General features: G+C 41.9%; 2 protein-coding genes and 2 non-coding genes across 6 annotated transcripts; 2 read left to right on the top strand and 2 right to left on the bottom strand.

Moving 5' to 3' along the window:
- Positions 1 to 260: 260 nt before the first annotated feature.
- On the bottom strand, positions 261 to 333 carry trnar-acg (transfer RNA arginine (anticodon ACG)). Its single transcript has one exon. It is a non-coding gene; the product is annotated as a tRNA-Arg (tRNA).
- A 215-nt stretch (positions 334 to 548) lies between these two features.
- fanci (FA complementation group I) lies at positions 549 to 14431 on the top strand. 3 transcript variants are annotated; one of them, XM_086028708.1, is made up of 37 exons: positions 549 to 741; positions 821 to 893; positions 1074 to 1204; positions 1522 to 1675; positions 1764 to 1821; positions 2014 to 2055; positions 2147 to 2270; positions 2345 to 2430; positions 2514 to 2646; positions 2735 to 2812; positions 2903 to 3039; positions 4647 to 4824; positions 4902 to 4989; positions 6317 to 6447; positions 6533 to 6603; positions 6762 to 6876; positions 7205 to 7327; positions 7611 to 7679; positions 7782 to 7883; positions 8072 to 8266; positions 8457 to 8578; positions 8658 to 8819; positions 8983 to 9162; positions 9683 to 9849; positions 9934 to 10004; positions 10301 to 10417; positions 10492 to 10543; positions 10614 to 10741; positions 10862 to 10927; positions 11006 to 11102; positions 11223 to 11407; positions 12635 to 12691; positions 12780 to 12839; positions 12939 to 13007; positions 13680 to 13775; positions 13861 to 14034; positions 14141 to 14431. In XM_086028708.1, the coding sequence occupies exons 1-37, from the start codon at positions 649 to 651 to the stop codon at positions 14258 to 14260; spliced, it is 4104 nt and encodes a 1367-aa protein (XP_085884834.1). In that variant the 5' UTR covers positions 549 to 648; the 3' UTR covers positions 14261 to 14431. The 3 variants fall into 3 exon arrangements, with proteins under 3 accessions (XP_085884834.1, XP_085884833.1, XP_085884832.1); XM_086028707.1 differs by having other exon boundaries at positions 13861 to 13962; positions 14040 to 14249; XM_086028706.1 differs by having other exon boundaries at positions 13861 to 14431.
- polg (polymerase (DNA directed), gamma) lies at positions 13572 to 27305 on the bottom strand. Its single transcript, XM_086028709.1, has 23 exons — positions 27061 to 27305; positions 26213 to 26823; positions 24915 to 25110; positions 24662 to 24829; positions 24432 to 24578; positions 24258 to 24337; positions 24006 to 24188; positions 22841 to 22983; positions 22633 to 22759; positions 22334 to 22558; positions 21379 to 21496; positions 20678 to 20743; positions 20405 to 20530; positions 20179 to 20339; positions 19696 to 19749; positions 19485 to 19602; positions 18799 to 18934; positions 16994 to 17240; positions 16052 to 16174; positions 15781 to 15949; positions 15034 to 15242; positions 14785 to 14945; positions 13572 to 14276 (listed from the first exon to the last, which is right to left on the bottom strand). The coding sequence occupies exons 2-23, from the start codon at positions 26794 to 26796 to the stop codon at positions 14212 to 14214; spliced, it is 3606 nt and encodes a 1201-aa protein (XP_085884835.1). The 5' UTR covers positions 26797 to 26823; positions 27061 to 27305; the 3' UTR covers positions 13572 to 14211.
- A 240-nt stretch (positions 27306 to 27545) lies between these two features.
- trnar-ucg (transfer RNA arginine (anticodon UCG)) lies at positions 27546 to 27618 on the top strand. The gene has a single exon. It is a non-coding gene; the product is annotated as a tRNA-Arg (tRNA).

Genomic DNA, 27618 nt, shown 5'->3' on the forward strand with positions numbered 1-27618 from the left:
TTCTCTACAAATAGTTCGACAGACTAAGCCTTCTTCGCCATGAAGCCTTGTTTTTTTTGTTTAGTTTTTTTTTGCCACGAAGCCTTCGTAAATGCAGCTTTCAGGCTTGGAAGCGTCAGCAGTACCTTTCAAATTTTTCGCGGGAATTTTCTAATTTGTTATATTGTGGTTAAATCTGAGCGATCGTTTGTTTAGTGGTATTTTGGAGCCCTTATCATTTGTTCGTGTGTTTAAAAGATATTTTAAGAAAAGAAAAAGATCGAGCCAGCCAGGAGTCGAACCTAGAATCTTCTGATCCGTAGTCAGACGCGTTATCCATTGCGCCACTGGCCCGTTGAATACAGTCCGGTGTTTTGACCTATAAATCATATTGAACAATGTGTTATCCCCCTTAAAGACGACACGAAATTCATTATATGTTTGTGATGGTTGTAAGAGTGCATTGTGCTCAAGTCTGACTATATTGAATAAGCTTTACAAATAATACGTTTTCAGGATACTGTAACCCGAACATGGCAACCCACAAAAACCCAGAACCGGAAGTGCTCGCTGCTGGCGGGAAATATGCTACTGCAAGGACGCTGTGGAGAGATTATTGTTTCAATCATTGTGCAGCTCTGTTTCTGATCTCTTCACTTTCCTTCGATTATGAAGGCAGAAATGGACAGAATTATGTCCTTATCAGATGGTGGCAGTTATGGAGAGCTTCAAAAATACTTGTCCTCCCTCACTGAAAGCAAGGTAACTAGTGTTGACGTATCATGATCTTTCTCACGCTCACCTGGTTAGTAATGTAAACACTCGCTTCTTTGTTTTGAAGTTGACTGCGCTAATTACCAACAGCGCACTAAAGGGCAAGACGATTGGCACAATTATTAAAGCCATCTTCAAAGGTAAGAACTTTGTTGTTGTTTGTGAATTATTGTTATACCTATGAACCCCTTTCTGTAGTCTTTATCCTGTTCTGGCCATTGAAATGATTCTGGAAGCTAGGGTGACCTTCAAAAGGCTTCACACCTTTGCATTTGTTGCCATTTAAAAGATAAACAAGATGTCGCCTCTATTTATTTTAGGCTCGCCGCCCGGATCTAGTGAAGGGTCAAAACGCAGACTGCTGCTTTATCAACATTGCATTCCCCTTTGTGAGTCGGGTGACCTCCAAAGTGAAGTGGCAGCTGATATTGTTGGACTGCTCATGCTGGAGGTACGAAAGCATGATGCAGCTATTGTTCATCACTGAAAAACAAGACTTTTTTTGGAATGTTGATTATGTTAAGATGAAGGACAGCAAGAACTGATGAAGTGAAAGTTTTAGATTCTTACTTACTTCATACATGTTCATTGGAAAAAAATTACATCAGAGAGCAGGATGATTGAAAGAATTGCACCGCAAGATGATGATTGTGTAAACTATTTTTCTCTCAATCAATGCCTTTCCTGTGTTTTACCCATTACCTTTTTTTGCCTCAGACTAGCTGTTGTAAATTTCTTTCTATTTCTTATTTTGTTGTGTGAATGCAGACACACACTCTGGTTGGACCCTCTCTTGCAAAACTAGCAGATCTATTTATAGAAGAAATAAAGGCGGGCAAAATAGGCAATGGCAAATCCTTGGAGCTATTTCCTACTGTACTTACTGCCATGACAGCTTGTGAAACATTGTCATATGGCAAAGGTTAGTACAAATAGTGGATGAAGATGATAATAAACAGTACATGTGGATTAAAAAAAAACTTTTTCTGTTGTATCTTCTTTAACTACAGGTGAGCTCAGTGGTGAGCAATACAAGAAACAGCTGATCAACAGCCTTTGCTCAAGCAGGTGATCTAATGTTCATGCTCCCAGCCTTACAAAGAAATCAATTCATTTTATTTGTTTTACTCACAGAAACCCTGTGCATCAACACATTAAGTGGCAGTGGCAATTTGATTCAATCACCTAAAACTAGTAACGGCTGAAGAGTCATTTACACTTAAGGTATACATTCACTGCATACTTGTATTTATACTGCAGATGGGACTCGCAATGTGTTATCCATCTGACCACGATGTTCAGGTAACTTATTTGTTTTTCTCGCCTAAGCAATATTTGCCAACGTTTTCAAAGTCGTGCTCTGACCCTTTCGAGTGTGTCTGCTTCATTGTAGGGATGTGCCCTTGACATCAGATGAGTTGCGCTTCGTGGTGGAGAAAGTTCTGCGGATGTTCGCCAAGCTCGACCTGCAGGAGATTCCTCCACTTGTTTATCAGTTGCTCTTGTTATCCGCAAAGGTAGAAGTTTGTGACAGGCATGTATTGCAATCAAACCCTCCATGCAGTCTAAATGGCCATGCTGCACCTTTTAGGGTTGCAAAAAACAGGTCTTAGATGGAATCATCAGTTATTTTAAGCAGCAAGACCTTCACCATCAAGAGGAGCAGAAACATGGAGAGTGGGTGACTGAAACATTGCAAGTGGCACTGCCCATGTTAAACGATGATTGCGTTTCATTACACTTGCTCTGCCCTCTCTCAGGAACTCGGAGTTAGAAGTTCAGTCCATTCCGCAGGACCAGTTAAGACATGTGGAGGGCACTGTTATTCTCCACATTGTTTTTGCTGTGAGGCTCAACCATGAACTTGGGAAAGAATTCCTGAAAAGCATCAAGGTACCGAATGTCTCATCTGTCACTTACTTAAAAATTGTTACATAATTCATATATTTCATGGATGCCGTAAATCATTCCTTTCAACCAGGCTTCATATGGAGACCTTTGCCCTTTCAGCATTGCCCTATTGCTCTCGGTTGCACGCATCCAGCGCTATGAGGAACAGGTCACAAATCGCTGCGATGCTCCTCCCTTTATCTTACGCTGTCTCTGGTCTGCTTATTCATTACTGCCCCCCATTCTCTGTATGCGATAGGTGTTCGAACTTTTCAAGGGGGGGATCATCAAGAGCTTCAAAGATGAGCAACTGCTGCAGGGGTCCAAGTTCCTGCAGGACCTCCGACCTAGTCACTGTAGCATTGCTGAAATGATTTTGGACACGGTGAAGAGCAGGTGTGATCAGTTACATGTCATGAGTTCATTTTGTTCATATAGGCAACAATCAACATTACTCTATGTGGAACGTCTTGCGGTTCAGAAAATTGATGTATAGATGAATTATGTAATCTGTAGTACTCCAAGTCAACCCAAGCATTTTCTTTACAATAATAAGGCAGTCTAGTGAAACACGGCATTCTGATTAATATTGTGTTTGGGGAATATGACTTAAGCAGCAAAATCCACACGTTTTTATGTTTTTTATCCACCAATCACAGCTCATGATTGGTCATTACCCGAGCCCTGAGCAACTGTGATGTCATTTTCAGTCGACAGAAGTGACAAAATGGCCGCCCCGTGAGATGGCTGAAAATGGGTGGATTTTGCTGCTTGACTCATATTCCACAAATCCAATATTAATCAGAATGCCATGTTTACACTAGTGCAGGCACAGAGAAAATATAATCGCAAAGACTTTTTGGGGGTTGACTTCCACTTTAACTGTACAGGCAATGTAATCATACATTTCTTTGATGGTGTGCTAGAAACATGGTGATGAATGGAAATAGGAAGAAAGTTGCCACTGTTATGGCCACAAGCACCTTAGTATGTGGAGTACTTTCTGTTCTTTTATTATTACAGTTTTGTACCAAGTGGCTCAGAAATATGCTGCATTCGAGGAAGGTGGGGAGTCGGACTCAGCCCACTCGGATTGTCCCAGTTCCGACCTCAAAGCGTTCGAGACGAATGTAAAGAACAACGATGGCTGATTCTGATAAACTGTTTGTTGTTCTGGGTCATGGCAACACATTTTGACCTCCATCAGACCTCCTTCATAATTTCTTTAATTTATATAAATAAAGGAATGTGTTATCGTCAGTATTTCATTCATTTCACCAGCTAACTTCATGCAGGGAGAGAACGGCACATCTTCATGCAGACAGTACAAATCACGTGTTACATGAAGTTATTTTGAATAACTAAATTGTTGTAATAATAAATAAAGATAAATCTAGGTTTATCATCTTGTAAATTATGTTTTGCCATTCATGGTCACATTGAAGTTGGTCGGTGAACTCGTGGTCCTTTGTTTTTCCAACTTCGCAACTCGAACTTCGAGGTTCAAAGGGGTGTTGTACTGCACTCTTTCTAGTCGGAAAAATGTCCGACTTCCCACCTTCCTCGAATGCAGCAATACATGCGTTTCTGATACTGGACAACCTCACAGGGCCTGCTGGGAACATATTCTTAAAAAAAAATGTGTTTGGGTTGATTTCCCTTAAAGGCTGTAAACCCCACCATTAACATCTCATATTTCTCTCTTGTTGAAACATGCTCAAGGTTCAAACTATAGAATAAAAATGAGTATACATGATAATAATAATTATTATTGTACTAATTATTACTATTGTTGACTACTGCTTTAAATGCCAATGAAATTCCTAGTGGTGTGGCACACTGTTTTTCCGGCCATATTGTGGCCTCTCAAAGCGAGGTCATGTGTTTTTATGTATTCTAATTTTGTCACAAGTAATCACACTTCTGCTATGTTCACATGGAGGATAAAAAATGTTTCTTGAAATTAAAAACAAAAAAGTATTTGCATGGATCCGTTTGTGCAGTGTCTTTGGATGGGATCATGTGACCCAGGGCCTGGTCCAGCTGGGTTTCTTTCTAATGGATACTTTTGGACCTAAAAGCGGACAATTTGGAAAGACTGCTACTTATGCTACCGTGGCCCGGACCCCCACTCAGCTGGCATGTAAACTTGGCGGTCAGGTGCTCCTCCAGGGCTTTAAGGTAACAGTTTTTTGCTAATACAGTATCTGTACTTGTTGACTGTGCTGTCTTACTGCAATGTATTTTTGTTGTCTAAGATGCATGAGGCAATAAGAGGCGAGATACTGGAGCAAGTTCTGAATCGATTGGTCACAAAGACTGCCTCACCTGTCAATCATTTTTTAGGTAATACTATGTACAATCACTTCCCACATCATGATGTAAAACTTACAGTCTGATCCAGTACAGTACCAAAATGTAATCAAAACTCAACATGATTATCCTCTGTAAAGGCAATGTTTTTGATAGGGCTGTCAAGAGATTAAAAAAATTGAGATGAATTAATTATGATCTGAAATTAATTGATTTATTTAATCTATTTTTTAATCTCATTTAAAAATTGCTGAGCAAAGCCCCCCATTGTCTGTATTTATAGTGGATATATTTTTTTCAGTTACCCAGTCATTTGCTACATTGAGGAACTGCTTGGCGCATTTATCAGCCAAATCTCTGGTTTCTGTTGTCACGATGATCAGTGCAAAATGAGTTGAAGTTCCACTCCCCATCAATAAAGTGTACCATCCCCACAAAATAACCGTGGTTGCGAGTTGGAGTCCAGTCAGTGATCGGTGGTTATAGCAATACATTTGTCCGAATCACCCACCAAAATGTAAACATTTTCTTTTCTTTTCACCGTCCTACAGTAAGTACATCTTGCTGATTTTAGTCATCACTGCAGTCCTGCAGTCCTTTTTTAAATTTTTTTATTTACCATTCACCAGACCAAAAAGTCTCACATGCTCCTCCATTTTCACGTCTTATCTCTGCTCCTGAACTTGCCCTCTCACCTACAATAGGAGCCTATCAGGTTTTGCCAAACACAATGGCAGCCAATCAGTGTCCACTTCTGGGTTTGATACTGACAGTTGTTTTTTTACCTCGCCAACAACTCAAGCACAAGCCCCACGCATCAAAACGGGTCTCGCCAATATACAGAAACAGTAAAGTTAGAGATTAAAAATTAGATTTAAAAAAAACAAATAACGCCTTAACTCTGACTGTAATTAATTGATCGCAATTAATGCACTATTTTGACACCCCTAGTTTTTGATACAGCTCTTGTATTGGATCTTAGGAAATTGTGCAAGTGCTCATAATGTTGTGGCTGGCAAGTGTACCTCTTTTAGGGGAAGTCAAGTGAAAATGACATCACAGTGCCTAAGGGCTCACATAACGACCGTCACCTTTTTTCTGGGGTTGATCGTGTGACGTTTGCAAGCTGATCCCTGAGCAACTGTGATGTCATTTTCAGATGACAGCAAGTGGCAAAATGGCCGCCCCCTGTGATTGATAAAAAATGGGTGGATTTTGCTGCCGTGTCTAGACTAGCGGGGGCGCATATAAATTATAGTTGTAAAGACAGTTTTTTTACTTGACTTCCCTTTTAAATGAAAATGTGCTGTGGTGTCTATTAAATATGCTTTGATTGTGACTCGTGTTTCTGTGTCCTCAGACCTCTTCTCGGACATTGTAACCTCTGCTCCAATGATATTGCTGGAGTCATCCTCCAAGGTTACAGAGACATTTGACCATCTATCATACCTCCCCATGCCCACTGTGCAGGGATTGCTAAAAGCTGTACAGGTACTAAAAGCACACAGCTTATACACTCACATATACACACATGATTAGAAACACGTGGAACATGTTCTCACTGTTTGACTTCCAGCCTCTGCTGAAAGTCAGCATGTCCATGAAAGATGCATTGATTCTGGTTCTGCGCAAGGCCATGTTTTCAAGGTTCCAAATTCCATTTTGTATTTTATTGCCGATTTGAGCCGAGATTTCATTTCATTTAAGTGGTATTGGCTTGTGTAATTTATGCTTTATCATCGGGATACATATTTGAATGGGCATGTTGATATCCACATTAAAGATCTGTTCTGATTCCAAACCAGCCAGCTGGATGGACGAAAGTCAGCTGTAACTGGCTACTTGTTGCTGCTGAAGAACTTCAAAGTGCTGGGCAGCCTGGCCTCCAGCCAGTGCAGCCAGACAATCTCCTCCAGCCAGGTAGGTCATTTCTCAGTACAGTGTGTAATAGGTGCTTTTAACTGCACCAGGTTCATACTAGTGTCTGAAATTGTTGAAAGCGCTTGAATTATGTTGCTGCGTTTTTGAGGATGGGGAAAATTGCTGAATTTTGCGGTCACGGACATATCAAGGGTTCAGCGAACTCTTAAAATGTGGGGGAAAAATGCATGTCTTCTTTATAGTATTTGAAGCTTGTATTATATCAAAATAAAAGAAGGCAAAATACAGTAAAACATATTTGCACAGTCTCACATTTGATGTATGACTTCTGAGAGACGCTCAACTGTCTTCCTGTAAACCCAACCAGATCCAAGTGGATGTTCATTCTCGATATAACGCTGCAGCCAATGAGGCCTTCTGTCTGGAAATCTTGAGCAGCCTGCGTCGTTGCCTTGGCCAGCAGGCAGATGTGCGCCTTATGCTCTATGAGGTTTGCGCTGCTTTTCTAAGCCTTGTGTTCAATTCATGTTATTTTTTTTTAGACATTTTGCAGGGTTTCTACAGAGATTCAGATTTGAAAATCTTGAGTGTGGCGATATTGCTTTGACGTAACTGCCAAAGAAATTATGCGTGACTTGTCCCGGCAACAACATAACGGGACAAGCCGAAAGTCACGACAACATATTACATCACATTCTAGTGGAAGAAGATTCAAGTGAATGAAGATGCACATGTATTTTTTTATGCGCCGTGTTGACGGATGTGTTATTCAGGGCTTCTATGACGTTCTTCGTCGGAACTCCCAGCTTGCAAGTTCAATCATGCAGACACTTTTCTCACAGGTAAGAAGGTCTACGACTATTTGTTCACAATGACCTTCTTATCATGTTATATGCGTTGTAGATTTTTTTTTTGTGCGTGTGTGCACATTTGTTGTTTCCTAGTTGCGGAGGTACTACGAACCTGAACAAGATCTCCTGCCCCCAGTGAAACTGCAGCCCTGCATCACAGCTAGTGGAGAACAGATCCATCTTCAGGAGCCTCTAGTACTGTTGATTTTTAGTGATGCTGATTCGCTCGTTTTTGGTTTGCTGTTGGTAATAACTCATCACTGACCCATGTTCTTCTGGGTCAACGGACAATTTGTCAGTCTTTTTGAAATCAAGAGTGGAAGCCTTAATACGTAATTTATTACATTTATCTGCTATTTACTGTCAATACTTTTCTATCGCAGGCCCACCTGCTGTGCTGCACTGTACAGTGCCTGCTGTGGCTTACAAATATGCGGCGATCGGCCAAAATCAGTGCTTACGACAGTGATGATGATGATGACCAAGACGAGGAGGAGGGATACCAGTCCGAGCTACAGACTATTCTAGAGAGCATCACAAAACGCATGATCAAAAGTGAAATGGAGGACTTTGAACTGGTACGCACACACACTGGTCAATCTCACTCATGAAAGTGAGTGGCTTACAAATATTAAGCTACAAATGAAAATTGTTATCACAAACCAAAATGACATCAATCTGACACCAGAGTCAGTTGTCTGTACTTCACAGACCCCCCCCCATTCTTCCCAGTTATTTGTACCGGTAACAGACGTTGTGTTTCATCAGGACAAGTCCGCAGAATTCTCCACTGCATCCAGTGTTGGCGTTAGGAATAACATTTATGCTGTGCTTGTGATTGGACTCTACGAGGTCCTCTTGGAGTACAACTTTGTCAAAGGCAATTACAGGTATTTGTCACCGCCTGTTTTTTGTGTTAGTTATTAAGTGGGGAATTTCATATTTGGAAACTTTGTGTGGCACTTTTAGCAAAAGTGCATTTGAGAAGCTGGTGGAGCTCTTCAACCGCTACAACAAGCTGTGTGAGATCCTGAAGGAGAAATCGGGAAAAGGTCGGCAGCCCTCAAACAAGACTCCTCGAAGTTTACTCTCAATGGGCTTCATATCAACTCTGGTCACTGTGCTTTTTAAGTAAGTGTGCTCAAGATGTATTCTTGAAGCTTGATGATTTTTTTCAACATGGAACATTTGGATGAGCACTGCTCATCAAGTGCAAAATGAAGTTTGAAGTGATGGAAGTTGAAACATGCTGTCCTTGGCAGAGGTAATAAAGATACAATATTGTGGTTTCCAGAGACAACTCTCAGAACAGAGAGGAAGCTCTCACCGTGCTGCGCTCCAGTGGAGAATTTGTACGTTATGCTCTATGCGTGGCTGTGCAGAAGATCCAGCAGCTGGAAGAGACCGGAGTTACAGACGGCCCAGATGGACAAAGTTCAGACTTGACTTTCCGCTTCTTGTGTGAAATGACAAGGTAGGAATCCTTTAGCTACAGGCTTATAATAGTTTGGGATTTGTCATCATTGTTAGTGTTTATTTCATTTTGACTTTTGGTTTTTAAATTCAGTTACCCGGTTGTTTGAAAGTTGATTCGTTTTTATTAGATTTGTTCCCAAAAATGCTTCATTCGGTTTAAGTTGTATGAGTTTTTTTGTATGGATATATATGGAGTATTTGTTGAGTGCAGCATAAAAAAAGGGGTCACACTAAGTGTTGTGTAAGAAAGTAAAGTTAAAGGGGAAGTCAAACATATTTTTTCAAGAATATGTTCCTTGGAAAGCCATTAGTTGAAACAAGGCATTCTGATAAATATTGCGTTTGTGGAATAAGAGTTAATCCACCCGTTTTTAGCCATCTCTGGGGGCGGCCATTTTGTCACTTAAAATGACGTCACAACTGCTCAGGGTTTTTGTTAGTTTTTGTTAACTCTAAAAACCTTGAGTCCGGGAAGACGTGTTTTGACATTTGTCTGTGACCTAACGGTCATTTTACAGTGTGCTGATGTGGCGGTATACCAACGTCCCCAGCGCAGCGGAGGATGCTGGGAGGAAAGAAAAGCGGTCCAGCCTGTCACAATTGATCCTGGAGGGTCTTCTCAGGGTATTCACAGCCTGCCAGCAGCGTTACCCTGACAAGATGACCCAGCTTCTCTCATCCATTGGTTAGACTTGTCCAAACATAACACACTCACTCAAATTTAATGAACAGTAGACAGTAATTCCATTGCATCCTGTCCATCTTCTAGACAACTCGGAGGATGTTGCCGAGCCAGAAGATTGTGAACAGATGAAGTACTGTTACATCCGTCAATTCCAGGTCCGTATTTGTTCTCGGCGTGTTTGCCTAAGTTTTCCTGGAGCACTCCAGCTTCTTCCCACATTCCAAAAACGGTTAACTGTAGACTCAAGTTGTCCGTGAGTGTGAATGTTTGACTTCATGTGCCCTGCCCGGATTGGTTGGCGACCGGTTCAGGGTATACCCATCCTTTCGCCCAGAGTCAGCAGGATTAAGCTCCAGCTCTGTACAGGAGAAGCAGTGTAGATGATGGACAATTAGATGTCGTATTTGAACGTCTCCCCTCACTATCCGTTGTACTCGTTCTTTGTCGACAGAGAGCGCTGTTCGCCCAGTTGAGTGGAGGAGAGGAGGAATTAAACAGCAAAGAAGCTCAGCTATTGGTTAACATTTTGAGCGTGCTTTCACTTCAACTAAAACCCTCCTCTCAGCAGGTACGTATGCTTTAATGAAATGCTCGTTGGACAAATACATAGCAGGTCTGCTGACATCCGTATCAAATAAACAGTTTGCTCAGATGATCACATGGACGGTGAAAATCTGCAAGGAGACCAGCTTTGGTCAGTAAATGCCAGCGAGCGTCATCGTTTGGTTTTGACTGGTTGTACTAACACGCCTCCTTGTTTTTAGAGGACCCTGCTTTGTCCAAGGGGCTGCTCTCACTTCTCTTCAGCCTGCATGTTCTTTTTAAGAGCCCTGCCGGCGTGTTGCTCGAACTCTGTCAGGACATCCATAGCCACCTCGGAGATATCGATCAGGTATGTTATCAAGTGATGTGAAACACTGTTACCAACTTTGAAATGCAGGAGTGTAGAAAAATGGATGGATGCGCAGCAGTCATTACCGGGTTCATTTTATATTGTTGTTTTTCTAACCAGGATGTGGAGGTAGAAAAGCAGTCTCACTTTGCTATTGTCAGCATGAAAACAGCAACGGCGGCAGCAGTAAGTGCTTTCCTTTTGTTTTAAGTTCTTAAGCCACTTTTTGACAGTAATCGTTATGTTTGTAATCTCTACCTCCAGCTGCAGGTCCTGTCTCAAATGGACAAGGTGCTTGATGAAGTGGACTGGCTCATCGGCAGCAAGAAAACCCAGATGGCCTCTGATAAATCAGGCCCTGGTAGGGAGCCTTTTACAGTGATGCTCGCTGGCACGATGTTTCGGCCTTAAAGGAGGATGTGTTCTCGTGTGTGAATCATGCCAACGCGGATTGGGGTTTTGTTATGTTTCTGACAAGTAGAAGAGGCCACGCAGTCTGCAGCCCAGCAGGATCCTGCAGAGAAAGCAGTGACACTGCAGCTTGGAACACTTCTGACTGCACTAAACGAGTTGGTCCAGACCGCATTGCAGCTCGGAACCTGCACCATCACGTTGCTCAAAGTGCTGAGTCGCACTTATAGCACCCTCACCACGCTAGTTAAATACGTGTGTATTTGTCTACTTTTTGTTAGGGTTGCAAAATTCTGGGGAATTTGCCAAAGTTGGAAACTTCCCATGGCAATTAATGGGAATAAACCAGGAAGCTATTCAATTGAAGGTTGCCCCGCAGGACCTTGACTTGGCTCTCGTGTGAGCAAGGAGCTGCTTATCGTCAGCTTATCGGAGCTGGGCATTTTAATAAAAATTTGAAGTCCGGGGTACCCTTCCGCTGTCCGTCCATCCGCCATTTTGTCCAGCCGGACCAAATAGTAATCGTCTATAGGCCGGTCCGACTATCATTTTAAATGGGCTTCCGTTAGCCTTTCCAACTACCAACTTCGGGCGGGGGGTGGGGAAACAGGTCCATGCGCGAGATCGACAAATGAGAGCACCCGACAAGCGCGGCGCATTCAGCACAAGTACAACAAAACATCGGCAAATAAAATGTTAGTGTTTATTAAAGTTTGTCTTAGAACAGCTTACCTTAACTAGAATCCCATGTTGCATTTTATCCAAAGGTCCTTGTTGATGTCGAAATTGAAAGGTAACTTGCCATGATTACTTCTAAATTACTAAAAAAAAAAGAGAAGAAACAGCAGTCAAAAGAGCAGAAGTGTTGACACTCTAGCTTCGCACAACAATAACAAGGGTTTAAAAGTGCATTCATCCACTGGGATTGTATCTTTGGCTAAAATTCACCGCGGGATTCAAGTTAAAGTAAGCCAATTTTAGGATGAAAATTGAAACTTTAATCGCTGTGCAATATTTGAAACGAAAGACTCACAGCCTCACTCGGGACTAAATGCGTCTCCTTTTAGCACTTTCCAGAGATGACGCGTTTTTCATATCACCGTAACTCATGAAGCGTTTGTGCTAACAATGTAATCTCAACGGTTTCTGAAAGCAGAGAAGCAGAGCTTTGCATTGATACTACGTACGGGGGGTGAACGCTAAATTAGACGATTATATTGTCCGTCATAGGCGGATCGGTGGACCGGTCCGTCACATAGGCGGAATGCCCAGCTCTGCTGCTTATGACTAAACATTTAAGCCTGAATGATACATTCACATTCATTAACCCGCAATTTTCAGTTAATTCCCAAGAAATTTTCAATTTGGATACTTCCACATTTCCCCATATTAATTTGGAATTAACTTTTTTTTGTATATGTAGTTCAATTCGAGGTGCACTGTAACCAGTTTGACATAAATGTATTTTCTTCACATTTTTAGTACATTCAAGTTTGGGCCAGTCAGAGTGGTAAATTACCTTCCCGCTTTGAGAAGCTGGTGAGTCTTGGCAACAATATAGGAGTTTTGCACTACAGATGATGTCATGCTTAAATTTGATTTCTTTTTTTAATGTGCCACAATGCAGGTCAAACTGTCTGGCTCCCATCTGACTCCGCAATGCTACTATTTCATCACTTATGTTCAGGTGCAAACTGATTCAAATTATCCAAACTAATCCCATTTTGGAAACCAGCGATGATTTAATACTAAATTCTGCTGGTAAATGCTCATCAACTCTCTGCAGGGGGGAGAGTCAAGTGTTCAAGGTGCAGACAAGAAGAAAAAGAAGAATGAAGTGAACACTGCTGCAATTGTAAGCACCTAATATTTATTTATTATCTATTAAGGATGGGCTAAACCATTCACTTATGCTGGTCAGGGTCATGGGTGAACTAGAGCTTATCCCAAGTGCAACTCTCCGCAACTCAGACTCTTATGAATTTGTCTTTCATTGTCGTATGAAGTACAATAATACTGCCCCGAGGAATTCAGGAGTCCCACAGAGTAGACCTGAGTGGATATAGTAACTCAACTTCCCATACCTACTGATACTGTGTCATACTGTCATACTGATACTCTACAAGTATTGGAGACAGAATCAACAATACACGCTTCTATTCCGCTTATATTCACACGATAGACAATCAATTCATCAATTATGTACATTCTCATGGGTGTCGATCTAGGGGAGGAACCCCACCCCTGGTTGTCAAATGAGTTACTTAAAGAAAAAAATACCCTTCCCACTAGTTAACATAATGTGTCATTGGAAAAATGTCAGCACCCCACCCCCCATTGGCGTGGTGCTTTTCATGACGAGGCCCAGAATTTGATGCGGCGCCCCTGCCCATCCCATATAAATATATATCATGATACATTTGGTAACACACTAGAATTTTAATTTTCAAAAATGTGTATAAACTGTACAAATGTACATTTCAAAAGAAAGGATTAAGTGAATATACACATCTTGCTTTCTGGGTAGGCAAAACTTCTGCGTCAGACAAAGGCCATTCCCGAATTGATCTTCAACATTGAACAGTATGAGAAATACATCATCACACTGTCAAAGAAGTCAAAGGTACGTGTGAATGTCTGTTGAAGAAAAAACAAAAAAAAGGGGTCAAATAAAATGAACTGATTTCAACAACATATGCCTTGTCCAGGTTAATCTGATGCAATACATGAAATTGAGCACATCGAGAGATTTCCGCATCAATGCTGCGACTCTGGACGCGGCCCTGCAGGAGCAGGACGACACTGTGGAGGTAAGCGTCAGCTCCACACAAGGGGATCAACCTGGTTCTGCCTGCTTTCAGCGTTTGCATTGGTTTCTGTTCCTTAGGGTGAATCACAAGCAATGGAAGAGACTCCAGAACCCAAAGCGAAAAGGAAGCGAAAACAATGAGGTGCTCCAATTGGTTGCACACATCTCCGGCTTGCATGCTGATGAGTTTCCAGGCATCTCTCCATTTTGAGTTCCCATTCCAAGAATCCTTTGCCTGGTCCATAAGATTTTATGTTCTTTTACTGAGGGAGCCTTTGGTGATGTCAACTATTTGGTAGATGTCCAACGCTTCACCTGAAAGCACATCTTGTGTGAAAATCTGTTTTCTCCTGTTGTTAATTTAATTATGAAGAAACACTATGTTCAGCATGTCTTGAATTTCTTAACACATAGTTGATTTGTAGTGATTTCTCCTATGGCTGACATTAAAACTGTGCTATATTGCGTCATTGGTGTTGTGTGATCAATTTGTACGTCTGCAACTTTTATTAAGTGAATGATTGATCTAACTGGCAGCTTTATTAATGAGTTATTCATTCCACAATACAGTGTTTATATCCACAATCTAATGAGATCAGAGCTGTATCAAACGTCAGCCCTCACAAAGTGATACATTTTATTGGCTGTCAGTGAATTATTACCCATTTTATCATTATGTTTGTGATTGCATGCTGTATCTAAATCACGTACAAGTGTATGACCTCAATCAGCTACATGACTGCACTTCGCTAGAATGGCTGACAGTTTGCAGCGCTCAATGGTGAAAATATTTGTCAGTAGGTGTATTTGGTTTTAGGCTCACCAGGAGGAAGGCCGTATTTTCGTTCCACACCCGTGGGATTGGAGGGGGTAACGCAGTCCATTGTGACCTCTTTCCGCAGACACGTGTCGACGTCAACCGCACTGAAGAAAGCGACAGACTGTGGAAGGTCCCGCATGCCTAATGCGTATGCAAACATACTCCTGCGGGAGAAAGAAGAAGCACACAGAATACTGTCAGGTTCATGTCCGATTTGGTTTCCAGAGGGGTCTACCGCATCCCGTAACAGACCTGGTAAGAAGGTTGGAGATCTGCAACGACAACGCCGCTCGGTATCGGTCTTCGCTGCGGACAAGGTAGCGCACCTCGTCGTGGATGCTGATGCAGAAGCGGCCGTCGATGTCGTGCTCCTCGAAGAGCCACCTCATCGCCACGAGTATCAGATGAAGGTAATCCACAGCCGAGCTCTGGACCACCCAGTTCACTCTGCTGGTGATGAACTGACACAAGGAAAACCAGGCGTAAATGTGACTTAATCTCCCCTTGATCTCTTCTTGGGTCACATGATGGGCATTTATACTGTATAAACAATGAGCCTTGGATTGTGTAGATTGTACCTAAAACTACAAACCATAATAGTACCTCTTAACATTCTCAGTAAAGGAATATATAATAAATCATTAGCTAATTAAGCAAATTGCTGTTTCTCATTATGCCAAGTTATCAAAATGGGTATTGTATACCAACAATTGGTTAAAAAAATGCGTAACAACATTTTTTTGTATTGAAGTTAAATCAGTAGTTCTCCCGTTTTTGTAACTGACTACTCATACTTCTACATAAAGTACAGTGTGTGAGTACCTCTGGTATTTAATGAAACTGTATGAGTTTCACTTTTTTAATTGAACCACTGCAAAAAAATAAGCTTGTCCACGATACAGAACAGAACTACTGTGTACGTTTACTCTTAGTAAAAAAAAAAAAAAAAAAACAATCTTTAAATGCAGTGATTAAAAGAATTTGCTTTCCTTAGCTCACCTCATCCTTCACTGCCTTGGGTTCCAGAGCTCTGCTAATCCTGCAGCCCAGTACAGGTGTCGCTGGCTGGGCTGAATGCGCAATGCTCTCCAGTTTGTTGAACATGTCCGACTCTGTCCCTCCAAACCATATGCGTTTGCCAACTAAATCCCACTTTCTCCGCCGGGAGCTTATGGGTCAAGTAGGAAGACAGGAGGCAAGAAGAATAATCTTTGAACACTGAGATGTACAAAACAGTAGTTGTGGGTGTTTACTCTCCATAATTTCTCACCTCTGTGAAACTAGTCTACTGATCTTGCGCAACTCCTGGAGGGATATGCTTCCATCTTCCTCCCTTTCCACCTCAATTCCGAGCTCAGTGACCAGCCACTCACCTTCGTCCGATAGTTCATATCTGAAACCACCCCCACCAAAAAAAAATAAACACAAAGATGCATCACGCTGCCACAATCAATTTATTAACTAATACAGTGGTACCTTACTTATGAGCATTGGAGGTTTTAGAGATACAAGCAGTCGATCTATCTTTTGTTTTTCTTTGCTTTGAATTGAAAGCAAAACAATTTTTTTTTGGGGTGAGCTTCAAACAGTTTGCTGTTAGCATAGGGTAGTGAACTAAACCAAATCCGGCCACCCCTTGCAATGAGTCTGTTGGATTTTCCGCTCAAATTTTGCATCTTTTGTGAAGGTATTTTGCCAAACTTCTTTTTACCAACCATGGGTCTGAAGAAAGTGAGTATTGAGAAGAATTGGATGATGTCCACTGAATTAAAGTGTAAAACATGAGCAAGGTGCGCGTGTAGTCAGCTTGGTGAAGCAGTATGAGCGTAATTCTTATATGGTGAGGCAGAAAGCGTCGATAAACACCAGCCAACAAACAACATTAAAAGAATTTCTACTCTGTGGACCTCTGTTCATGAACTGCTTTCAATGAGGAAAGCATGGTATAAAAAGGGTAACAAAAAAAACCACAATGAACGTTAAAGTCAGTTAGGAAACACTTTTACTTTACATTATTGTTATTACTATATGTTTTTATACCGTACAATACTCTAACATGTTTCTAATTAGAAACATCACAAAAACGCACATTCATTTCAGTGACGAAAGTGGATTTTAGAGATGAGTGCATTGTGTTACGAGCATGCATCTGAAAGTGAAAACGCTTTAAAACTCATAAGTCAAGGTACCACTGTACAATGAACGTGAGTACCTGCGTAAGCCCTTTGTCAAAGCATACATCTGTCTGGCCTTACTGGCAGCGTCTGTCTGGCTAAGGCGATGATTGAACTGCATCAGCAGCCTTTCTGCGAAGGGCTGTCCCGCACCATAGATGCGGCCATAGTTGAACACCTTGGCGTGCTCTCTGCTGATGCCCACGGCGTCGGCGGTCCGGCTGTGCAGGTCAGTGGCCTCGCTCTTCTTTCCTTGAAGCGTCATCCAGCCAAACGCCGTACAACCTGAATCGCAGGTGTTACATGTTTTTACAGGTTGACTCTAGTTTAACTCATCAACCATCAAGAGAATTACCGGTAAGCATTGACAGATCCTGAATATTAAGTTGAATTTACTTTTAAAATAGTTATTAGAATTCAACAGATTTGAGCACTGGAAGTTTACAATAAATAACACTCAAGATGAATAGATTGCCAGTAATCAACCCATTTAGGTAAAATTGAGTGTGTAGGTAAAATTGAGTCCAGCACACTCAAGATAAGTTATAGGCTGTTTTAAGACAAGTTTGCATATATATATATTTTATATGTTAAATCTTCATAAAGCAGAGACAACACTAAGGAGACTGCTGAAACTACTAAAGCCCAGTTAAAGAGACATTATTAAACACTGGAAACCAGAGTGATTATTTTTCAAGAAGAAATGTAGTCAAAGAAAATCAGCTGGAACAGTGCAGAAGTAATTATTTGATCATGAAACTCACTTAGAAATTAACAGTTGCTCATTTTTGTGGTTGTTTTATGAATTTAGGTAGAAATCAACAATGCAAATGAATATGCAATGCAAAAACAACTTAAAGTCAAACCCAACACATTTTTTTTCAAGAATATGTTCCCAGCATGCCCATGTTTTTAGCCATCTCTGGGGGCGGCCATTTTGTCTTCTGTCGACTGAAAATGATATCACAACCTCTCACAACGACCAATCACAGCTGACCTGTTTTCTGTATCTGAGCGGCGATTGGATGTGAGCAGTTGTGATGTCATTTTCAGTCGACAGAAGACAAAATGGTCGCTCCCGGAGATAGCTAAAAACGAGTGGATTAACATTTATTCCACAAACGCAATATTTATCAGAATGCCCTGTTTCAACTAGTGGGCTTGCATAGAACATGTTCTTGAAAAAAAAATGTTTGGGTTGACTTCAGCTTTAAGGAATTTTGATGTGTAGCCTTATTAAGAAAACCTCTTTGTAACGAGGCCAAACTCTGATTTGATTTGCTACATAACAAAGATTGATCAATGGACCAATCAAAAATAAATTGTGGTCTGATGAGACCATATTGACCTTGAGAGATGGGTGAATCAGGGTAAGAAGAAAAAGGGCTTGCGTGATGCACCCATCATGCCTTGTACTCATTTCACCAACCTGCAGTGGGAAGGTTATGGTATGGCCACATTTTACTTGGTAGAAATGTTATGTTCCAAAATATTCAAGCCATCTCTGACTACCTGAATATACTGAGTGACCCGGCCTGCTTATTACCATGTTGGCACGGGCATATTTATAAAAGATGACAATTTTGGGGCTCAAACGGTGAATGTCCAAAAACGTGTATGTTAGGTCCATCGAAGACTAAATTGGCTATATAGCGGTGAACAAACATGAGAATGGTGGACTGGTCTCACTGGTTTGTATCCACGTGTCAGTGGTATGACTAAGAGGTAATCAGTCCAGGGTGTACCCAGTGTTTAAGTCAGCTGTGATAGGCTCCAGCTTCCCCCATGACCATGAACAATACAAGCGGTATAGAAAACTGAACGAATGGACGGCAAACCTCACCATGCATGCCAGCAAAGTGGGCCTCTCCGAGGACAGCTGCAATCCACAACTCTTGAGAGTCCACGTCGGCTCCAACCAGGTGGTAACCCGGTGGTGCTTGCACCAGCGCCTTAAGCTCACTTCCCACTCTGTCCCGCTAAAGACACAAAACATATCGGCTGTGTTCAGAATCCTCATTCCCTACTCCGTAATCGCTTCATAAAGGATTTTTATGTAGTGGACGATAGATGAAAAAAGTGTTTTTGGACTCTACTCGGGCATGCCTTTAAATACGGCGTACCGGAGGATCAAGGTTGACATACTATATATACATACACATTATACACACACATAAATTCTGTATCAGCGCAACATGACATGAAATACATTGCTTCTTGAGTGACCATCAGCTGTTCACTACTTTTCAAAATACAGTGTGGGATACATTGAGGGCACTATATACAGTAGGGGATAACTTATATTCACCACACATTTGAACAGCACTGTAAAATTGCATATTCACGATGTGTATTTCTAGTGGATAGGGAGTGATTCCAAATACAGCCTTTAGCTCATAAATGACAGCCACTGTACATCATGAGATCTTGCCCGTTGTGGAACTAACTCGTGCAGTTTGCTTTCACTGTGATGTTTGTGTGTGTGTGTGTGTGTGTGTGTGTGTGTGTGTGTGTGTCTATGTGTCTTACGCGTGCATTACTAGCCGTCAGCCATGTTGGCTCCACAGCCCTTCGCGTGACAGTTCCAGCTGTAACCACCTGAGGTAATATAGCACCATACTGCCCCTCTTCATCAAACTCCTTGTGCCTTTGGAAACCATACAACTCATTGTATGAAATAAGGAATTTTTCTTCACTTTTTCTAGTCAATACAGATAATACGCTGAGTTAGCAGACTAACCTGCTCACAAAACGAGGAAGTTCTCCTTTCCGGAGCCATAGCACCATCTGCGAGCTATGATAAGACCATCAAATTAGTTTTCAATGACATTGATCCTTGAATATGATTATTTTCCTCTAAAATACAACAGTTGAACCATACACCAAAGACGTACAACTAATATGGTTTTTGAATTTGGCTGCGCACAGTGTGCAAATTATTTTGGATTTCTCTACTGAGCCGTCAAGCGACTTTTTGAAAGTAAACCTACGTAAAAGTCCGTCTTTGCGACAGTGACTCTCCGCACAGTAAGCAGAGGTCAGCTGCTACAAGTACAAGTAAATACAATTGAATTACCTGAGTTATTATTTTATTTGTGCGTTATGAAATTGAAATCAATCTCCCTAGTTAATGCTTTAATTTTGACAGCCCTAATTGAAATCTAATAGTGAGTGAGAGACAAACGTCGCCAAATGTGGTCATACAATGGCAAATGATAGCTACCTTATGCGTTTATGAGCGTTCCTCCAGAAGGACATCATTTTGTTGATCTCTAAGGCACGTGTGGCATTGGTCCCACCCCTTCCTGCTCTGAGAGTACCATCCTCCATCTTGGGTAGGAAGTCTTTTGAAAAAGGACTGCCCACGTTATTTTGATTACCGTCCTGAAACAGACAAAGACTCTTGAGCGGGCTGCCAGTCACTTACTGATTAAGCACCGGCAACTCACCTTATGCGGTAATTTGAAAAACCAACACCCAGGTATGTCTACATCACTGTAGGGGCCGATTCCTTGGTGACAGTGGCAATGACTCTCCTCTGGGACAGGGTGGGACTTGTGGGTAGGTTGCGGCTTCTGTACAAATGAAAAGAAAAACAAACGGAGGACAAGCGTTGATGTCAACAGCTGGTATGTAAAAACGGTAACTAAAACGTTTAATGAGGTATTAGACATTTTTAGGACATTGGAACAAAGGTAATAAATAAAGAACAATTTGGATACCCCATTTGTCACTGCTTTGACTCCATGTTCCTCTGATAGTCTCTCCAGTGATCCATACTCCTCAACCTGGTGAGGGGAAAAAAAACCTCAAGTGCATCATCTTTTCTTTAAGCCTCTATCCCACTGAGTGGCGAACATATGCAAGTGTTTTCAAAGGCAGCGAATGCTGCATTCAAGTCAGAGTTCGTTCAATTGCGCAAATGTTTGCACAACGTTCGCCAACAGTTATTTTACACTACAGGCTGATGAACGTTCGGCAAACATTCGCGACCTTGAACGAACCGTCAAGTGAACACACATTTTCCTAGGGCTAAAGTAGGACTTTTTTTAAGTATCCTGTTGATGGAAATTTGTTTTGTTTTTTTACTTTTTACGGGTACTTGGTCTTCCTCCCACAGTCCAAATGCATGCATGAAATGCATGCATGATAGTGTACAGTAACTGAAGATTCTAAATTGTCCATAGGCGTAAATGTGAGTAGGAATGATTATTTTGTCAATAAGTGCCCTTTGAGTGGCTGGTGACCAGTCCAGGGTGTACAACAGCTCGAGCCCAAGAGTCAGCTTGGATAAATTCCAGCTCACCCTCGACTAATGAAGACTATAGAAAATGAATGGATGTGTACTTTATACAAGACTGTGCAAGCATGGTGTACTTGCTTTCCCACTACAGTGGAGTCATATCACATTCTGCTTAAGTACCTTTGCCCAAACAGCGCTGTCTGTCCACATAAGGTCATCTGGCGGTGTACAGTCCACATACTCAGGCGCCCTCTTGCAGTTCTGATCACAATACTCTCTGTAAACACGCTCAATCTCTCTGTTGAGGACAAAAAATTCAAATACATCCTATGCAGGCTGGATTTATTAATTAGATCAGTGGTTCTCAAACTTTTCGGGTACTGGGTAGAAATGGGACACCCTAATCATCGTAACGGCACTTAAACATAACTAATGTACTCCTTCAAATGCCATGGGTATTATTATGTTTTTTTGTTTTTTTTAACGTTTCAACCCAAGTATTCATGACCTGTTTAACAGTAAGGAACTTCACCAAATTGAATAGCATTAAGTGAAATGTATCCATCATCACTAGCTGACATACACTGCTTTCACTAACAACTTAGACAGAGAGGAGCTATTTTACAAAAGCTGTCAGTGTTGCCACCTAGGCAATTTGTTCGCTAGATTTTGTGACTTTTCAGACCACTCAAGTCACCATTTTTTAAAAAAGCCACTTGCAAGTCTAAATCCCAATAGGAAGCAGTCAACATGAGCAGAATCATTTTCACATTCAGTTGGACTGAACACTGCCAAAGACATGGCGCCCATTTTACACATCGCAAAGCAGTACTTTACCCCTGTTGACATTTTTTGTCCTGCTGTGCTGCAAAGCCACAAATATTTTTCTCCGGCCCCTTTGCCTCACTTGTACAATGCAACAAGAAACTAGTGTGAGAGATCCAAAAATACTGGCAAACAAATAACTGACCTAAACTAAGGTAGGAAACCATAATTGGCTCGGTATGTTTATTTTATGGATCCACTGGTCCTCTCATATGTAGGCATACACTTTATAAAATGATACCACAATTTACTGCAAATTATTCTGCCTCAGTTTGAGAACCACTAAGCCAGAGCATGGTCCACTACATACCTGTGAGGGCAAAGGGCTGGCCCGATGTTTCCCTCCAGGGAGTCCAGGTTATCCCTGCGTCCCGGAACCAGATAGCCCCAGCCATGCTTCTCGGTGTAATGCAGGGGAAATCCATCCCACGTCAGACCCATCAGTTTAGGGGTCACTCTCATCTGAAGACTAATGAGATTCGCTCCAGGTGACCAGCTGTCCGCAGACATCTTTTCACACAGCTTTCGATACCACCTGATGATGCAGTACACCGTGAGGAGCAGTGGAAATTGAAAGCGAAAATAAGTTCTGACTGTTGGAGATCAGACCCAGGATGTCCGGGCAAGTGTTGCTTTCTCTTGGGAAGTCGATTCACCGTTTCCTTCAGTGTATCCACGGCTAGCCTGCTGGGACAAGGCCCAGCTACAGTGTCCTCTTCAGATGGTGGACCTGCGTCTTGTAGCACAAAGTAAAAATTAAACAAAGCTTTTCGCAATGGAAACCATTATGATCAGGTGAGACACATTGAGCAGATACCTTCCATCCAGTCTGAAAGAGGAGCAGCAGTTTGGGATTCCACTGCTTTTTTGGACGCTTTCTTTTTGCTGGCTGGCAATTTTTTCAGCTTGAATTCCTGCACATCCCATTCAAGGTCCCATAGCCAAGGATCGTCTCTGAATCTTGGGGTAAATATATAAAATACATGATATGGACAATGATCTTGTGACAGTCATTATATCAAAGTAGCGGGTCTCCTCCTCTACACCAAAAATATCGGATGCTCTGATTTTTCAAAGATTTCAGTATTTGTAACATCAAGGATCACTGAGGTTTGATGACAGGGCCTGGCTGACAATCTGGTTGACCCTTACATTTTTAAATGGGGTTGAGTTTGGGGTCCGTGCATTCAAGCCTTTATGGTTCTTCTGACAGAAAAATGTAGAAGCCAAGTATCGTCCAAAACATCTGTGTCTGATATTTAACTTTTGATCTGAAACTCAAATGTCTTGAGTATATACAATAAAAACAAACCTTGCCCTTCCAATGCTTTTGGGTTAGACTGTATGTCTTAATATGAGTGTCCACAAATCAGGGCTGGACCTGGCTTGTTTTGCACCTTGGGCGAGACAACTTTTTGCGTTCGTGCGCCCCCTGATAGAATGCGCCCTGGGCGACCGCCCACTTTGCCCCTAACAAGAACTCGCTATGCCACCAATACCAAGTGCATCACAAGAAATTCAAATTTACTGCATCGTGGGAAACGTAATTTAAGTGTATCTATTAAAAATGTAACTCGTCACTTGACGTGGTAGATTCACTACACACAAAGTAAAATACTTCCTAAATTAATTTCTCCATAATTACACTTAATTAAGTTTAAGCTTACAACTAATGAAACCTCAAAATTCACCATCAAGTAATGTTAGTACCCGTACTACATATTCGGATGTATACAATGAATTCGCTTTTTTTAATTGGACTACTGAAATAAATTAACTTTTGTATGTTATGCAATACTATTTTATTGAGATGGACCTATATAACATTCATCAGGTATTGCATGTAATATACCACAAGTTGCATTAGTCTTCGGATAGCAGAGAGCCATGTTAAATCATACGCCTAGTATAGAAGATTCAGGCTCATTACATTTTCCTCTTGAGGAATAATAATGCTATTCTGACAAAAGTTTTTGTCTCACCTCTCGTCCTCCAGAAGTTGGCATGCATCATCAGCTAGAGTCATGAGAGATTTTTTCATCTCCCTCTGGAGCTCCTCGTAAATGTCCTGGGAATCCTCAAGGTATCGCCCCCAGTTCTGATTGACAGGAAGATAGCTCACACCCATCTCCAGCATTCCGGCAAATGTCACCGGATGGGGACATCTTTGGAAATACAAATTACTTGTTTAGCTCCACCAATGACTACAATTTAAGACAAATATGTATTCCGACCTCTCCATGAAGAGGGGTAGCTGTTCAATGAATATTCGATGGGTGGCCTGAACATCTGAGGCGCAGTACCGCATTAACTCCTGCAGGAGACAGCAAAGACAACGTTATTGTCCACTGATGCATTGATGGCTGCATAGCTTGATAGATGAAGAGTGGACAGAAAGACAGACAGACCTGGAAGTGGTTCCTGACATCCATCATGGAGCCTTTTACAAAGGTCTCTCTCATCTCCTTCTGTAATGGTGGCCCTCCCACATAGAGAGCATGGACATCGGCTAAATTGTTGATGCTGCTAATATTCACCCAGTCCCAAAATCCAATCTATACACAAAAATATTCAAGTTTTTTGTTAGGTTATGTCTAAAACAACAACAACACCCGAAGCCAGTGTCAAATACACAAACCTTGGGACCATCTCTTTTCTGTCCCACTTTCTTCATGTGCTGGCTGACCTCCTGGAGGCCTACCTTCTTGCCCAGCTTATTGGCCATCCATAGTGTGCGCTGGAAGCCAGTCAGGCCCGAGATAGCCATGTGAAGACTCATCGTGTCCATGAAGCGCACCTTAGACCCCTTGAGAAATAAACACAGATATGGATATGAATTAAATGTGACAACACAAGCCTGGTAGTCACACAGCCCTTTTCAAAAAACTCACCTTTAGTAAGTATTGCTCCTTAATGTGAGATCGGTCGAAACTGACATTGTGGCCCACAATGAGCCGTTCCTTCCACTGACCCCCTGGTGGACGGACAGAGTTCATTGGTGTCTCCAGCGGGATGAGGTCAGCGAGGATGAGCTGGTTTGACCAGGAATAGCGCTCTTCGATCAGACGTTTGCTGCACCAAGAGTACCTTGCAACGGACACACACAAAAATTGTGACAAACTTGCAAGAACATGCAGTAACCACGCATGCTGGTACCCTGTTAGAAATACCCCAACTTACGAGCCTTCGTTTGATTTTTTGCTTAGTGTTTGTTGCAAGCAAGCTTTAGATCTGCCACCATTTGAGTGAAGTGAAAAAAAGTCACTGATGCGCTACTAGCCATTTTTTTTTTAAATTGACAGTCAAACAAACAATGAAAACGCTCGCAAGGACCATGGTAATGCTAACACTACAATGAAGTGAAGCATGGAAAACGGAATATCTCCTGATGCCACTCACTAGGCCGCATCACACGTACAGTATAAGACAGTGCATGGGACTTTCAGTTTAACCACTGGCTTGGTCAGAGAACAAGTTAATCTTGTAAGTCACGGTGCCATTGTATTATTTTGGTACCATTGTTGTGTTTACCTACCAGTAATAACAAATATGTAAGCAATGAGAAAAACCATCCAAACGTTTTGTATAGCGCATGGCCTGATCAGGGTCATGGGTGAGCTGAAACCTATCCCATCTGACTTTGGCTGACTTTGGGTGAATATAGTCATGTCTATAAATATTTCGACATTGACACAATTTTCAGCATTCCAGATCTGTACAACACCAAAGAAAAAAAAAGTGGAAGGCACATATAAAATACGTTCTAATTCCTACACCGTTCACCTGATTAGGATGCAAGTACCCTCAAATCAAAGCTCAGAGTCTGCATTTCAAGTCCATCTTGATTGTTTCATATCCAATCCCATGTGGTGTTGTACAGAGCTGGAATACTGAAAATTGTGTCAATGTCCAAATGTTTATGGACCACCGTATAGACAAACAAACACTCACACTCACATTCCCACCTGCGGACAACTTAGCATCTTCATAGAATAGCCTTTTTGGAATTTGAGGAAACACAAAACATGGAGGGAATAACGCAACCTCTACACAGGAAGGCCACAGCCCACATTCTAACCCCGAACCTCAGACATGCTAACTACTAGTCCATCATGCTAACAAATGGATGAAGACAATCAGCATAGTCATTTAAGTTATCACGCCATGGCAAACCCTTGTTTTCCCTTACCAGTGTGTTGGAGACAAAGCAACTGCCAATGTTGGACACTGTCCCTCTGCCATGCACACCTCTACATCAAACACAAGTGCGGTCTCGTCTGGGAAGTCAACCCTGTGAGTCTCCCCGTTGGACCCGTAGCGTGTCCAGCCAACCTCCCATGACCACTCCTGAGGCAAGGGAGGAAGCTCTGCTTGCTGCAGCTTGGCCGCGGCTTCCAAGTAGGGAAGACTCTGTTTCTGAGCCAAAATACGAAAGTGTTCGTCAATATTGTCCCCATACATTTTGGGAAGCTTCAGCTCCAATTCGTGTAACAGTGACGTTTCTTTCCCCCACAGCTGATGCTTCTGCAAATGTCTTACACCGCGTTCCACATCTTCCTCTCTGTACTCAGGCACCAGCCCTCGAAATATCTGTTCGTGGAGATTTCTTGACAGCATCTGGATGTTAAGAGGGTTCAGACGGGTCTCTCCGGTATCCTCGCCCTGAACTGAGTGGGGCTTTGTGGAGCAGAAGGAGCGCAGCCATATCCCTTTTTGGAAGATGACAGACCGGTGCATGGGACAGCGGATCACTTTGTGTGTCACATGCAGCATCACCTCATCTGGTCAGCTCACAGCTTCCTATGAAAAACATTCACGAATGCATCATTATATATTTTACTTCACATCGGCCTTAATCAACTGTTGGATTAAAAAAAAAAGTCTTAATTATATATTACCCGTGTATAATATTAATAAAAGACGACCAGTGCATCAATTGTATATGACGATTTCAAGAACACGTTGAGCACCATGCAATCAGATAGACATTAATAAATGTCTACAATTAAACTAGGTTACGTCTTTCTATCAACTTACCGAAGTAAAATCTTGATGGGTCAATGTGTTACCAACTGCAACCAGAACATTCTGCTCTTGCGTTTGCCTCGATTGTGAGCGAACAAGGCAATAGTTGCTTATTTCGAGTCCAGCTAAGTTCCATGACAAGACTGCGACTGAAAGACAGATAAATGCAACTAAATTGATTAAGGCTATCAAACATAGACGTGAGGAAAAGACTCCAAAATAAGGCTATCGCTGCTGCAGCATGCTTCTCAAGTAGATGAGCGTGCTTTTAAATCTTTTGCGACGTCTAGTGGTCTGGATGACCACGTTTACTCCGTTTTTTTTTCTTAACACAAAGTAAGACTGGGTGGCCGAGAAAGGAGATTCAATTCAATTGCGTTCCGCGTATATTAGAGTGCACATACTTCCTTGGCGCTAATAAAAAGTTTCGATGCATGCTGCATCGCTGACATTAATATATATTTATTTTTAATGAGATGCCAGCATCCATCTCTGAGGGCCGTGTGGCCTAATGGATAAGGCATCTGACTTCGGATCAGGGGATTGCAGGTTCGAGTCCTGCCACGGTCG

This window comes from Filicampus tigris, chromosome 4, assembly GCF_054856515.1.
Source record: "Filicampus tigris isolate MCC_2025a chromosome 4, RoL_Ftig_1.0, whole genome shotgun sequence".
NCBI lineage: Eukaryota > Metazoa > Chordata > Actinopteri > Syngnathiformes > Syngnathidae > Filicampus > Filicampus tigris.

Excerpts from the sequence above, each read along its gene's own strand:
- fanci (XM_086028706.1), top strand. The coding sequence starts at position 649 with ATGAAGGCAGAAATGGACAGAATTATGTCCTTATCAGATGGTGGCAGT. Across the intron at positions 10,742-10,861 it reads ACCTCGGAGATATCGATCAG|GATGTGGAGGTAGAAAAGCA; the intron begins GTATGTTATCAA and ends TTTTCTAACCAG. Across the intron at positions 11,103-11,222 it reads CTCTGATAAATCAGGCCCTG|AAGAGGCCACGCAGTCTGCA; the intron begins GTAGGGAGCCTT and ends TCTGACAAGTAG.
- polg (XM_086028709.1), bottom strand. The coding sequence starts at position 26,796 with ATGCTGCATGTGACACACAAAGTGATCCGCTGTCCCATGCACCGGTCT. Across the intron at positions 20,340-20,404 it reads TTTTCAAATTACCGCATAAG|GACGGTAATCAAAATAACGT; the intron begins GTGAGTTGCCGG and ends TGTCTGTTTCAG. Across the intron at positions 15,950-16,051 it reads AGTAGACTAGTTTCACAGAG|CTCCCGGCGGAGAAAGTGGG; the intron begins GTGAGAAATTAT and ends TTGACCCATAAG.